At 43.0% G+C, this 14,872-nt stretch overlaps 1 protein-coding gene across 7 annotated transcripts in view; it reads left to right on the plus strand.

The window, feature by feature from the left end:
* The window catches only part of LOC144479189 (zinc finger protein 76-like), a 75,078-nt gene extending 60,772 nt beyond the window's left edge, over nt 1–14,306 (plus strand). For 3 of the 7 annotated variants that reach the window (XM_078197802.1, XM_078197803.1, XM_078197804.1), the window contains 6 exons: nt 1,988–2,167; nt 3,781–4,017; nt 5,759–5,910; nt 6,741–6,905; nt 9,329–9,463; nt 13,699–14,306. In XM_078197802.1, coding sequence (XP_078053928.1) covers nt 1,988–2,167; nt 3,781–4,017; nt 5,759–5,910; nt 6,741–6,905; nt 9,329–9,463; nt 13,699–13,803 — 974 coding nt within the window. In that variant the 3' untranslated portion in view covers nt 13,804–14,306. Of the gene's footprint in view, nt 1–1,987; nt 2,168–3,780; nt 4,018–5,758; nt 5,911–6,740; nt 6,906–9,328; nt 9,474–13,698 lie in introns of all 7 variants that reach the window. The other 4 variants (XM_078197807.1, XM_078197808.1, XM_078197805.1 and 1 more) reach the window with 3 other exon arrangements.
* Nucleotides 14,307–14,872: the final 566 nt, after the last annotated feature.

The following is a 14,872-nucleotide window of genomic DNA, read 5'->3' on the forward strand; positions in this document are numbered from 1 at the left end:
ACGTGCTGTGGATAAAGGGGAACCAGGTACTGCACTTCTATTTCCAGAAGGCATTTGATAAGTTGCCACATCAAAGATTATTGCGGAAAATAAAAGCTCATGATGTTGAGGAGGTAATGTATTGGTATGGATCAAAGAATGGCTAGCTATCAGTTAATGGAGTAGGCATAAATGGATAATTTTCTGGTTGGCAAGATGTAATGAGCGCTACGCCATGGGGATCTGTGCCGGGGACTCAACTTTTTACAATTTATATAAATGACTTGGATGAAGGGATTGTAGGTATGGTTGTAAATTTGCTGATGATACGAAGATGGTTGGAAAACAAGTTGCGAAGTCGACATAAGGCTACAAAGGGGTATAGGTAGGTTAAGTGGGTGGGCAAAGAGCTGGCAGATGGGGTGTATTGTGAGAAAATGTAAAATTGTCCACTTGAGCAGGAAAAATAAAAGGAAACACATTATCTAAATGGTGAGAGATTACTGAACTCCAAGGTGCAGAGGGATGTGGGTGTCCTAGTGCATGTATCACAAAAGGTTAGTATGTAGCTACAGCAAGTAATTAGGAATGTTAATCGAATGTTATTTATTGCAAGGGAAATCAAATACAAAAGTAGAGAGGTTATGCTTCAGTGCTGAGACTACATCTGAAGTACTGTGCACAATATTATTCTCCTTATTTAAGGAAGGATGTAAATGTGTTGGGAGTAGTTCAGAGAAGTTTAACAAACTAAATACCTGGAATGACTGGGTTGCCTTGTGAGGAAAGGTTGGACAGGCTAGGCTTTTATTCGCTGGAGTTTGGAAAAGTAAGAGGTGACGTGATTGAAACATATAGGAGCCTGAGGGATTGCAGGATGGATGTAGAGAGGGTGTTTCCCCTTGTGAGAGAATCTAGAACTAGGGAGAACATAGAACTAGGGGTCACTGTTTAAAAAGGTCACCCATTTAAGACAGAGGAGGAGAAATGTTTCTCTGAGGGTGGTGAATCTTTGGAACTCTTGCTCAAAAGGCAGTGGAAGCAAAGTCTTGAATATTTTAAAGACAGATTCTTGATGTGCAAGGGGGTGAAAGGTTGTCGGAAGTGGGGCAGAATATAAAGCTGAGGTTACAATCAGATCAGCGATGATCTTATTGAATGGCAGAGCAGGCTCGAGGGACCAAGTGGCCAACTGTTCCGAATTCAGCTGTTTGTATGTTGAATTGTTCCTATCAGTTCTTAAACTGGATTTGTGCATCACCCATGGCAGGAAGGCAGTACGTGGTTATGTCAGTTCGACATAAAAACAATGAATATTGATTTGTCCTTTTGCCATCCTAACCTCAAGGGGAAGAACCCACCTTCTGGCCTGTCTCTTATAATGACAATGAGGAAATCACTACACGAGAAAACATCAGTGATGTAATTACATATTCTATAATTCTGCAATCTGCTGCATCAGAAATTGTAAATTGTTGGGAAAGACTGGGAAGACGAGGAGAAGAAACCATTTATTTCATCATTAACAATGATAAAATGTAGTTAGAAATAATTGCATCTGTTTTTTAATTTCGCTTCTCCCCCCTCCTCTTCGATCGTGCTAGATCGAGGCTCCAGTTGCTTTAATATGAATTTTCAAAGCAGTTATTTCTCGTCTGTGAATCTGGAGATTTGACTGTGATAGAGGGAGGTGGGGATCACAGCCGAGCACAGTCATTCACTCACCTAATTGTACAAATGTTCACCCCCTAGCAAAAATCACACCTTGCTCGATCTGCATTCCTACTCTGAAGTCATTGAGGCAAACTGCAAACATCATTGTCCCAGTTAAGATTAACAGAAATCAAACATGGGACCGTGTATGACTCCGTACCATAACATTTACTCACTGAGACTTGGGATACCCTGAGTAATACACTGAAAAAATGCTGGGAAGATCATTTGCAGTAACTTAAAAAACCCAGGTTCAAGTTATTCCTCAGGTGACATTCTATCTGCTTCTCTACAGGTGAGAGGCCATTCAAGTGTCCGTTTGAGGGCTGTGGCCGATCCTTTACCACTTCAAATATCCGTAAAGTTCACATCAGAACGCATACAGGAGAGAGACCATATATTTGCTGTGAGCCAGGTTGTGGTCGAGGCTTTGCCAGTGCTACTAACTACAAGAACCACATGAGAATTCATACAGGTAAATCGCAGTGTTGAACATAAAGAACTAAAGCAAAAGTAATTTATAGAACTATAATGCTAATGGAGCATATAGCAAATTTGGTTGAGTGAATAGTTGTATAGTTTCCCGTGGGATTGTATTTATGAGTAAACTAGTATAATCTGAAGTCTAATTGTAATGTGCAACAGGGCACAATTGTATTGATGGATTTTTATAGGAAATTCCTTTGCTATTGAATGGATCAGCATCTTTGCTAGAACAAGTCACAGAGGAATTTCATTACCATACCAACATGTGCTGCACAATACAATTTCATTGTATTTTGGAAGCTTTTGTGGCATGTTTGCATCCGCGCTTGTTTCAAATGAAAAGGCCGAGCGTTTTGATTCAGGCTCTACATAGCTCTGAGAACCTGATGTTTAACAAAGAATTTAAGGAATGCTTTTTGATTTTGTAATTCAACGTTTATTGTGCAATATCTAGAAAATGTTGGTCACCATCTAGGGATTTAGATGTTAGCTGATCTGATTAAAAGCATGGAAATACAGTATAAAATTTGCTAGTTGATACTGTTTTAAGATATGATTACATTTTAATCCAGTTGAAGTGCTTTGAACCATCAGAAGCTCCTTTAATTCATCATTCCACTTTGGAGCAAATAGCTGTTTTGAGCAAACACTGTACTGTAGGGGTGACACGGTGGCACAGTGGTTAGCACTGCTGCTTCACAGTGCCAGGGACCTGGGTTCGATTCCCAGCTTGGGTCACTGTCTGTGTGGAGTTTGCACGTTCTCCCCGTGTCTGCGTGGGTTTCCTCCGGGTGCTCCAGTTTCCTCCCACATTCTGAAAGACGTGCTGATTAGGTGCATTGACCCGAACAGTCACTGGAGTGTGGCGACTAGAGGAATTTCACAGCAACTTCATTGCAATGTTAATGCAAGCCTTACTTGTGACTAATAAATAAACTTTACTTTTATTTTACTGTCAGGACTCTGCCGGTTGAGTCTATCTGTCCTCTCCGATTCTGCTTTAGAGTCAGACCCAAATTGCTAGTGTTTGTTAGTTGATAAAGGCACTCATTGCACAAAGTATTGGAAGTTGAGTTTAGCGAAGTCACCATCTGGTGGAACATCAGCACAGAAGATCCGGGGTTCAGTCCTGAGTGTGTGCTGAGTTAACGGATCTCAAAGGCACAAATTGGGTCGGCAGTTGGAGTTTGGCTAGGGCAGTTTGGAAGAATCAGGGAGTGTTCCACGCTCCGGCTGCTATTGAGAAATCCCCGCTAGAAGGGGTAAGATGCTCATGTTTCAGCTCCGAGCACTCTGTGGGTGTGCAACACAGCAACAGCCCGCATCTCTACGAGAGAAGCACAGGGTGAAAAAAGGTGAGTCTAGTCTAGAGAGGATTAGAATTGAGCATGGAAGAATGTTTTTCAAAATTAGGCTAAGCTCTGCCATTCGTTTTTGTTCTCCAACTTTAGTGAGCCCAAGTGATTTCTAATTAATTTGAAGCAGTACAATTTGTAACAATAGAATAGGTTAATTGCTAAAAAGACAAGAAATAAAGGTTCTTGTGTTTTGATTCTGGATGGAAAGGTCAGAACTTGCCTGATTGACTTTACTCACCCTCAGGAGAGAAGCCGTACGTTTGTACAGTACCAGGCTGCGGGAAGCGTTTCACGGAATACTCCAGCCTGTACAAGCACCATGTGGTCCACACACATTCCAAGCCATATAACTGCAACCACTGTGGAAAGACATATCGGCAGACTTCCACGTTAGCTACACACAAACGCACCGCACATGGTGACATGGAAGCAACAGAGGAGAGTGAACAGGCTTTGTTTGAACAGCAACAACACCAGCAAGGTAATTGCCCTCTGTATAGTCAATGTGGTCTCAATGATCTTTCGATGTAAGAAACCTTGCCGTGAAGAGTAATAACAATTGAAGTGATCCATTAATTTGGAGCATTGGAAAATCACTGGTCAGATCTTAGCCTCGTTCTTGTGGACAATAGAAGTATTCACAGTTGTTGTGGTTACTGGAGACTCATATAGTTGTCTCTATGAAAGGATTTCCAATGTTAGAAGTGCTACACCTTGCCTGCCATATAAAACCCACTGTTCTCAAGTGAAGTATTGAAGGAAATAAACTGGGTTGGCTGTAGTTTCTTTGAACTAGACATAATGGGGAAAACAAATGGTCAGACGCAAAATTTATGTAGGGTTATAATTAGGTTAGATGTTAGGAGGGTTTTGTTTAAGCAGCAGTTTTTTTGATACTTGGAACACATTATTTGTATGTGGATTTCCTGCAACAATTCAAAAAACAGCTGGACAATTTTCCAGCTATGGCCAATATCGTGGCATATGAGAGAAAGATGGTGCATTGGGTATACACCTCATGGTCACTGAGGCTCCTGCACTCATTTTGACCACCTTATGGAGTTAGAGGGACTTCCCAGATTTGCTGTTTTGAATTGGCGTAAGGTTTTTGAAATTTTTTTTGATACTCCCAAGAGATTTCTTGGCTGCTGATGGGAGGGATTTCTGAGAGTCTCGGTGTTTCGTGCTATCGTTTATTGTTTGGGACAGGTTTGCCGTTCAGCATTTTGTATGCACGTTGCAGTGATCGGAAGAAAGTGAGTGAGTGATAGGCAGAGTTAAAGTCATCGGGGAGATTCAGAACATTGTAGGAGAGTGAGGTATGTGAGACAAAAGGCAGTTAATGGAGGGGAAAAAGAGACGGTTATGGCAATAGAATGAGCAATTCCTAAAGGTTGGGCAAGGAGAGGATTCAATGAAAGCAACGCAGTAGGAGACCTGCCAAATGTTAAATGGCTAAAAGCAAAATGCTGCGGATGCTGGAAGCTGAACCAAAAACAGAAAATGCTGCAAAATCTCAGCAGGTCTGACAGCGTCTATGGAGAGAGAATAGAGCCAACGTTTCAAGTCTGGATGACGCTTTGTCAGAGCTCAATGAAGGATCATCCAGACTCAAAACCTTAGCTCTATTCTCTTTCCGCAGCTACTGTCAGATGTTAAATAGATCCAAGCCAAATGGTGAAGTTGAAACTAAGTGCAATCCTTTTCTTGATAGTAGGCTTATTCATAGAATGCAACATTATAGAATTAAATTAAACAGAAACGCGGGATGATTGCCCCTGGTGAGGCACTGTAATTAAAACAGGGCGGTGGGTGGTTATGCACTTCAGTCCGATTGATTATAAACTCAACTCTTATCGAGAGTCACTCACTAAAGACAAAAGAATCTCAACCATTGGCCTTACGTTTATGCATGGTAATTAAAATTTATTATAATTTCACAGCTTCTGCTCCACGTGTTGTGCCTGCCACAGTCTCGGCTCCTGAGGCAGTCACCCCTCAAGATGGATGGCATGTAGGTTGAAGTTACATATCCATCCACTTGGGTTCAACTCATATCTAATGGTTATGAATGGAAACGGTGCACTGGAATTCAATGAAAAATCTAAATTGCCATCTTATAGTTGCCAATTTTAACAGCAACTTTACATTTTCTGAATATCTGTGCTTTTATCTTTTCAACTTGTCTTTAGTTTAATCCCATATATTTCATTCATTCTTAGCGACAGTCATTGACCCTGCTTTGAAACGGCCGCGCATTACGTACCTCTCTGGGGTAGAAGGTGATGGTGGAATTCCTACTCAGGTTACCATGGTAACCCAAGATGGGCTGGGATCTCAGGTCGCCCTTATATCACAGGATGGTACTCAGCAGGTATGAACGAACCTCGAGTGGTTCAGCTACATGGTGATTTATTCTCTTAAGGAACTGTATGAAAAGGGAATGCAAGAGCATAAACAGTCCTTTAGAGAGAGCTGTGGGGAATGGATAGGGGAATCTCCTGAGATGCTGCTGCAGACAACAGGCATGGACATGATGGCTAAAGGGTTCAGAGGGTGGTGAGTGTCTGGAATGACCTGCCAGAGGCAGTAGTAGAGGCGGTATAATTTTGCATTTTACACAGTCGAAAGATGTGCGGGTTAGGTTGATTGGCCAGGGGAAAAATTGACCCTCGTGTCAGGGGGATTAGCGGGGTAAATATGTGGAGTTACGGGCATGGAGCCTGGGTGGGATTATGGTCGGTGCAGACTCGATGGGCTGAATGGCCTGCTTCTGCACTATAAGAATTCTATTCTATGATGGGTAAGCTGGGTATAGAGGGATATGGGCCAAATGCGGGCATTTGGGACTAGCTTAAGGGTAAAAACTGGGCAGCATGGACAAGTTGGGCCGAAGGGTCTGTTTCCATGCTGTAAACCTCTATGGCTCCATGACCTCTATGAATAAGGGTTATTAAATCATTGCAATGCTGGGTGAATGAATGAATTTAAAAGCATTTTTGTTTTGTTGAGGTGAGAAATAGACTGTGCCACTGAAGTTGGAACCTTTTTTTCCACATGTTCTGATAACAGATTACACACTGATTAACCATTTATCATACTTGGTAGACCCAGAATGGAAGCTTTTTTGTAAGTTTACAATGTTTATTATTACTTCACAGGAATAATTTTTAGATTTCCCTAAAATGATTTTATCGATCACAGGTTAGCCTATCGCATGAGGACTTGCAGGCCCTGGGAACAGCTATCACCATGGTAACTCAGGATGGTACCACAATCGCTGTACCCACACACGAAAGTGACCTGACAGGGTCATCAGGCGCTCATACGGTTACCATGGTGACAGCAGATGGTACAGAAGCACAGCAGGTATGCCGTGACTTGCATCATTACTGTTATTAACTGAGAATGCAGATCAGCAATAATGTTGAAAATATGTATTGCAATTAACTGTTCATCCAGCTAAGGGGAGAAAAAAACCAGAGGGCATGGGTTAAGGGTGAAAGGAGAAAAGTTTAAAGGGAATATTAGGGGGGGGCTTCTTCACACAGAGAGTGGTGGGAGTGTGGAATGAGCTGCCGGATAAAGTGGTAAATGCGGGGTCACTTTTAACATTTAAGAAAAACTTGGACGGGTTCATGGATGAGAGGGGTGTGGAGGGATATGGTCCAAATGCAGGTCAGTGGGACTAGGCAAAAAATGGTTCGGCACAGACAAGAAGGGCCAAAAGGCCTGTTTCTGAGCTGTAATTTTCTATGGTTCTAATCGGTTTTAACTTTAAAGGAAAACATTCCAAGCTTTTATGGAAAGCAGTATGTAAAGAGTGAATTTCACTGACATGAATCTTAATAAGGCGGCACAGTGGTTAGCACTGCTGCCTCACAGCGATAGGGGCCCGGGTTCAATTTCGGTCTTGGGTCACTGTCGGTGTGGCGTTTGCACATTCGCCCTGTGTCTGTGTGGGTTTCCTCCCACAGTCCAAAGATGTGCAGGTTAGGTGGATTGGCCATGCTGAATTGCCCCTTAGTGTCCTAAGATGTGTCAGTTAGGGGGATTAGCGGGGCAGGTACGTAGGGTTACAGGGATAGGGCCTGGGTGGGATTGTCGTTGGCGAGTCGGTGCAGGCTCAGTGGGCCGAATGGCCTCTTTCTGCACTGTAGGGATTCTAGTAAGAGCTTAAGATTCCAGTATCAAAATGCAAAACATTTACAAGTGAATGTAGTTGACTTATTTGATGTTCAATATATGACACCTAAACTTTCCAAGGAATTAAGCAATTGGTGGGTTAGCTGCCCATTCACCTGAGCAAATTAGGTTTGAAGCCACCTCAGCTATTGAGCTGAAAGACCACACAGTGAGTCTGGGATACCTCAGCCCGGTCTCTGGTTCACAACAAAACCAGAAAATGCTGGAAAATCTCAGCAGGTCTGACAGCATCTGTGGAGAGAGAACACAGCCAATGGGCCCGATTTTACCATCGCTTTGCGCCTGTTTTCTACTTGGTAAAGTCGGGTGTGAAGCGAATACCGTGATCCACTCCTGCCTCAGCGCCGATTCCCCCTTTACCAAGGCCCAAAAATAGCCGCCATCGGGACCACGCCTGAAACGGGCACGACGACTATTTAAATGCATTTGCATGCGTTTAAATTGACGTGATGGGCTGCACGCCCAACCTTACCGGCACTTCCCCCTTTACCACCACATTCGCCCATCTGGAATTGGTGCAAAACAGACATGTGCCATTTAAGTCCAATTCAGGCGCTCCATTAGTGAGGGTTAGTGAGGAGGTAAGTGCCGAGCGAGTGACGGCTCTCTGCTTGAGATCGGTGGTGGGGGGGAAAGGGCGGGGGTGCGGTGTCTGCTGCCACTTTGCCTGTGATCAGTGGGGGGGAAGGGGGGTCCGCTGCCACTCTGTCTGAGATTGGTGGGGGGGAAGAGGGGTCCACGATCGGTCTGGATGGTGGGGGTGGGGGTATAAGCGGGTCAGTAATATTGTGGGGGATGAGGCAATGTCTGTGGGAGCCAGGGGGAGACATTATCCGGCCCAGGAGGGATGTGGCAGGGGAGCAACATTCTTATCATTTTTTTCTGCGCATGCGCAGTTGGAGGCGCCGATCGGAGCTGCAGGATTTCGGGCGCGTTAAGTCCCGCCCACAGCGCGATTCGGAATCGCTGATATTTTTTCAGGCAGAGTGCGTACGGGGACACCTGAGTTCCCATAAAAGTCGGATCTTCCAGTTTCAAGTCCGCCCAGCACTTAGAATCAGAATGGTAAAATAGTTTTGAGTCTGGGTGACCCTTCGTCAGAGCGCAAATGGGCAGTTTTACTCTGAGATTATAGGATGCCTGGGATCAAAGAGAAATGGCAGGACCACAATGCTAGGGCAGCACAATAGCAGCTTTACTTGTATCTAACATAAGAACAACAGTGGGTCATTTTGATGACCTTGTGCAGGTGGCTCTTCATTGTGTCAACTCCAAAGATTGGGAGGCAGTAGCTGAGTTAAGGGTTGAAGTGGTGCCTTTACTGCTCTGCCCAAATACACCACCTGTCGGGGTCTGACAGTCTTCATGGAGATACTCGTGGCCTGGAATGCCTTAATCAACCAAAGGTCATTAGCCAAAAGAATCTGTTCTTTCTGCATGTGTGAGCAGCATGTTTATGAGAGGTTTTTCTATTTTATATTCTTGTACAAGCAGTCTCCTTAAAATGGAATGAAACAAATGGATTGCTGAAGTTTATACATTGAACAAGCTTTACTTCCCTTCATTTGTGAACCTTATTTTTCCAGGTTGCTATAGTAACATCAGACGGGATGGTAACTGGGGATTCAGCTCTAGCAGCCCTACATGCAGCTGAAGTGGTGCAGCACCATCAGCAAGTTGCATTAGTAGCAACTGCTAATGGTACACAGATAGCAGTACAGGTGGGTAAGTGTGATGTAACTTCAAATTGAATATGTTTCTATATCTAAGGCTGCAATAAACTCCACTGTTTGGAGACCATGTATGATTAACACTGCCGTGGTATCTCCCTAAATTTTCTTCCATCTCCTGATGGAGATGAGTATACTCGAGTCAGCAGGATTCATTCCCTGCTTAACCGAGCTTTTCACATCTTGGAGAAAGGATTCTTCTTTGAACCCCGAGGAAAATTGAACCAGAAAACAAATAAACCTCAATTGACCATTTCACAGAGGATATCTTCTTGGTTACAGCAGGACCAGGAACATAATCTTCCTCAGAGTTATTATAATTTGATTAACAGAACAAATCAAACTACGACATGGAGTACAATTTATGATGATATTAGCACGCTTCATGAGAATTGGTTCACCATAAGCTGTTGGATAACAGTTGATGAATGCCTAATCTGTTTGCTGCTGTGGCACATCTACACAAAAAGGTTCTAGGGAGAAACCAGTTCTCACCTTTCTTATCTATTATATTTGATAGTGTACTGAGTGTTTGACTGAGATTAAGGCTTGGGAGTCTGACCCTATTCAGGGTGTTGTTGGTGGTTGTAAGCCAGATTAATGGGGGTCATTTTTTAAAAATTTGATTTATTATTGTCACATGTGTTATCACACAGTGAAAAGTATTGTTTCTTGCGCGCTATACAGACAAAACACACCGTTCATAGAGAAGGAAACGAGAGTGCAGAATATGGCATTATAGTCATAGCTAGGGTGTAGAGAAAGATCAACTTAGTGCAAGGTAAGTCCATTCAAAAGTCTGACAGCAGCAGGGAAGAAGCTGTTCTTGAGTCGGTTGGTACGTGACCTCAGACTTTTGTATCTTTTTCCCGACGGAAGAAGGTGGAAGAGAGAATGTCCGGGGTGCGTGGGGTCCTTAATTATGCTGGCTGCTTTGCCGAGGCAGCGGGAAGTGTAGACAGAGTCAATCTCATTAAAAGCATTGCACCATTCATTTCCCATGACAGTAATTCAATTTTCTGTACCTTGTCAGTAAGCAAGTGCTCTACAGAAATCAGGGAGACGACAGAGGACTAATGTTAGCAGCGATGCACTGATTGTCACTCAGAGTGAGAACTAACTATTAGTCAGATGCTTTCTGCCAAGATGCTTTTGGGCTGCAATATACCTTGGCATCTGATCGCAGACTAGTTGCTGCATCATCTGCTGGACCAGTGCTACCTGTTGTAAGCCTGACTCTACAATGCACAAAGCTCTGCTCCCATTTGGCAGACTTTAATTAAATTAACTATGTGAGAGCATAAACACACCAAACGCATTTAAATTAAATAAGATTTGTTGATGAAGTGCTCTGTAAGCCTTTCCTAAGCCCTCTGGTTGTCATTGCACTAGAGGTATACTCCCAGCCCAAGGGAGTGTGGAACTGTGCAGAGCCAGGTCACCGTTTGACTGGAGTTAAACTTGTTATTTTATATCTAAGTGGAAATGTGAAACTACCTCCTTAGACACCAAAGGAAGTAAAATGTTCTCAGGGTATCATTATATTGAAGCTACCATTCTGAGACAGGTGTATATAGAATGTGGTTCTCAGTCAGAACAGATTAACAAAACCTCTAACTGCACTTTATTGAATTTAGCAAACCTGGGGATTTCCACAGTGAATATTGGCTTGGGAGCAATGTTACATCACAAGATGTGCGGGTTAGGTTGATTGGCCATGATAAATTGACCCTAGTGTCAGGGGGATTAGCAGGATATATATCTGGGGTTACAGGAATAGGGTGGGATTGTGGCCAGTGCAGACTCGATGGGCCGAATGGCCGCCTCCTACTCTGTAGGGATTGTCTGATGCTCCTTTTTGTGATTTTGTTTCTCTTGCTTTGGTGCACTCCAAGTTCAAGCCATCAGCCTAACTCCTGATATACTGCCTCTTGCGCATCAGTGTACGTATGAACCTGCTTTATAATGTTCCCAAAGCAACAGCTTAACTGGTCCTGAAGAGGCTGACAAGAGCTAAAGTCAAAAATAATATGTGGGCAACAAACTAAATCCAAATATTGTTTGATCCTGGAATTACGTACTAGGTACTCCGACAAAAAATATTACTTTTGCAATAAGAGTTCACGGATCACATCTACACTTTTCCTGCAGCCCAAGTACTTGCTGCTATTTTTTTTAAAGCATTCTTCAATCTGTATTTAAAATTAATTATGCAGCAGCTGGTTGTGATCATGCGCGGTCAGATTAGTATGTTAAAGCAATGAAAATGGAAATATTGGAGCAGTAGCTTGTTTGAGTAGATTCAAGTGTTCACTCCAGTTAGGGTAAATGGAGGCTTAATGTAATCCCTCTCGATTCATGTGAAGGAGCCACTCACTGGGATCAATATGTTCCTTCACCCCATGGAAGTTGTCCTTGATAGATGTGGTGATTATTAATTGGAAACGTGCCCATTGCCTTTTTAAGTTATCTCAATTGTAATCCATTACTGATTAAAGATTAAATCGGAGGGAATCTTGGCTCTCCACGTTCTGATTACTGATAGGCACACAGACTTTACAAATTGCTGTGGTTGATTCTATATTAACTAAAGCAATAATTAATCACAGGTGGGTGCAGGGTATACTTTCCTTCCAAAATAATGATGAACCTTGTCAGTGAAGATTGCTGCCTCCTACCCTGGAGCGAGTTTCCTGCGTGATATCTAAATCGGAAAGGGAGGAGTTCCATAACAGGCTTTTAAAAGAAAACACTGATTTTGGTTTATTGATCGGAGTAGGTGATTTTTTTTTTAAGAAAGCATCACTCATCCTTTTACTGCATGGCCTTAAATCCAAAAGTTTCAACAATTGAACACAAGGTCATTATTTTAAGTCAGGGTAGATCTCATGCCAGAATAGTGGAAGTACATAACAGTGGGTTTGAGATTTAACGGGCTACAAGCAGGAGAGGTATGTGAGATATTGCTGAAAGAAAGAGAGACGATAAAGCTTTTCGTCTTGCACTCATCAGAACAGATACGCAAGGATCCTGTTAGTGGGTTCTGCACAGGCTACCTGGAAGGTAAGGTGTCCAGAAAAAGACGAAGCTAGCTGTTTCACATTGCTATTATACAGTAGCAACACGAGCGGTATTTTCCACTGAAAGGATGCTGCCATCAAGCTAAAAAGATGTTCTGCCCATCGGACAAAGGAGTAATGTAGTATATAAGTTTCAGTGTCAGTGTGATGCCAGGTATGTTAGCCATACATCCTAACGACTGGGGTGGATCGTATAGGATGTCCCTTTGGCTGCTTGCAACGGGTAAAGTACTGACTGGTATTCAACCAACCTGTGCCTGCAAAACTCAGTACATACTGCCCAGCATTTGATCTGATTCCATGATTGGGGAACACTTGCTAAACAATCCTAATTGGTTGTCAGTACACAATCAGTCGGGATCATTTGCACATGCTAGGAGCTGCATATATTCGCACTCGGGCCGTATTCTTTGCAGACTGAAGGAACGTGTCCCCACATTTCACTTTTTTCAACTAAACAATTGCTTGGGGGACAGCTATTACCTGTCTCATTCCCTGTGGCATTGCCTTGACCAATCAGAGTCGACCTGCCTGGTTTGAATTTAAAGAAAAGTTTGACAGCTAATTGTTCCCTGTTGTACTTTCCAATCTACCAGTCAGAGTCCTCTTGCCAACAAATCGGCACCCCCTTCTCAAGCAATATAAATTGTTGTTCCCTTTAGATTTGGGATTCTTATGAATCTGACCTGATGAGTGCAAGGTGGAGAACTTTGACAGTGTGTTGCTTTTCAGCAATACTCAAGTTCTGTAATACCAAGCGGCTGTATGTGAGATGTGTGACTTGTACCTTTTCATCTGGCTTGTGTCAATCTTTATGAAGAACTTAACACTTGTGTGCTGCTTAATCGTAACCACATGATGTCACAAAGTACTTCAAACCTCATGAATCACGTTTTAAGCACAGTCATTGTTGTTTGTGCACAATAGGGTGTCTCAGATATGAAATGAGATCAGTGGCCAGCTGGCTGAGAGAAGAACATTTGACCAGGACAGATTGCCACAGTAGTGGCATTAAAGCTTTTCTTGATAAAGAACTTATACCCTTTAGAAAGATTAACCATCAGTGTAATGTTAAAATGACCAAGAACCCAATGCTTCACCACACCTGCTGACATTGTAAGTTCCTGTCGATGTTTGTCTCTTTAGTTGGAGGAACAGCAGACATTGGAGGAAGCTATTGGCATGGCAACGGCAGCAATTCAGCATGAAGGACTGACACAGGATACAGTTATGACAGATAATGACCCATGAACATGGAGACCAGGAAACAAGTGCCACATTCACGAGTGAATGAGCTGGGGTTTGCTACCGAGTACTGTCCAATGAAATCCTGGGAACCAAACGTAAGCTACTCACAGACATTTTAAACGAGTCTATTCTCAGGACTAATAATTTACTGTGTGTATGTTGATCTCAACTCAGGTGATTTTACACAATAAGGTAAAGGTTTTATGATGAAAAGGAGTTTTAGAGCTGCTGTACTGATTAATAGACTTGTGGATTTACTTGTACAGTATAAGATATAGTTTTATTGAAAATTTCCATAGTTTTGCTTTTTATCAAAGATGAAATGTTTACTGAAACTGGTGTAGGGTTGGCTTCTGTGCAGAGTTGGAACGAGCATCGAGCTGGTCATTTTAAAGGCAATCAGTGACAAGGTTTCAGAATGTGTATGCTGCATTTTGCGGTCCAGTACTTGATGCTATATGAAGCTGTATATGTATATATGAAAATAAAATTTGAAAACTGCTTAGACCTTGGCCTTTGTGATTTTTTAAAAATTCATTCACACGGGTGTGGGTGTCACTGGCTGGGCCAGCATTTATTGCCCTTCATGAATTGCCTTTGAGAAGGTGAATGGTGAGCTGCCTTGTGGAATCACTTGGCTCTGTCTGTCACTTACTGCTTATGCTGTTTGGCACTCCAGTAGTCCTGTGTTGTAGCTTCACCAGGTTGACACCTCATTTTTGGATATGCCCGGTGTTGCTCCTGGCATGCCCTCCTGCACTCCTCATTGAATCAGGATTGATCCCCTGGCTTGGTGGTGATGGTAGATTGGGGATACGCCGGGCCATGAGGTTACAGATTGTGGTTGAGTACAATTCTGCTGCTGCTGATAGCCCCACAGCGCCTCATGGATGCCCAGATTGAATTTATTTATTAGTCACAAGTAAGGCTTACATTAACACTGCAATGAAGTTACTGTGAAAATCGCCACACTCCAGTGCCTTCTCGGGTCAATGCACCTAACCAGCAGATCTTTCAGACTGTGGGTGGAAACGGGAGCACCCGGAGGAAACCCACGCAGACACGGGGAGAA

This window comes from Mustelus asterias, chromosome 25 (assembly GCF_964213995.1).
Source record: "Mustelus asterias chromosome 25, sMusAst1.hap1.1, whole genome shotgun sequence".
NCBI lineage: Eukaryota > Metazoa > Chordata > Chondrichthyes > Carcharhiniformes > Triakidae > Mustelus > Mustelus asterias.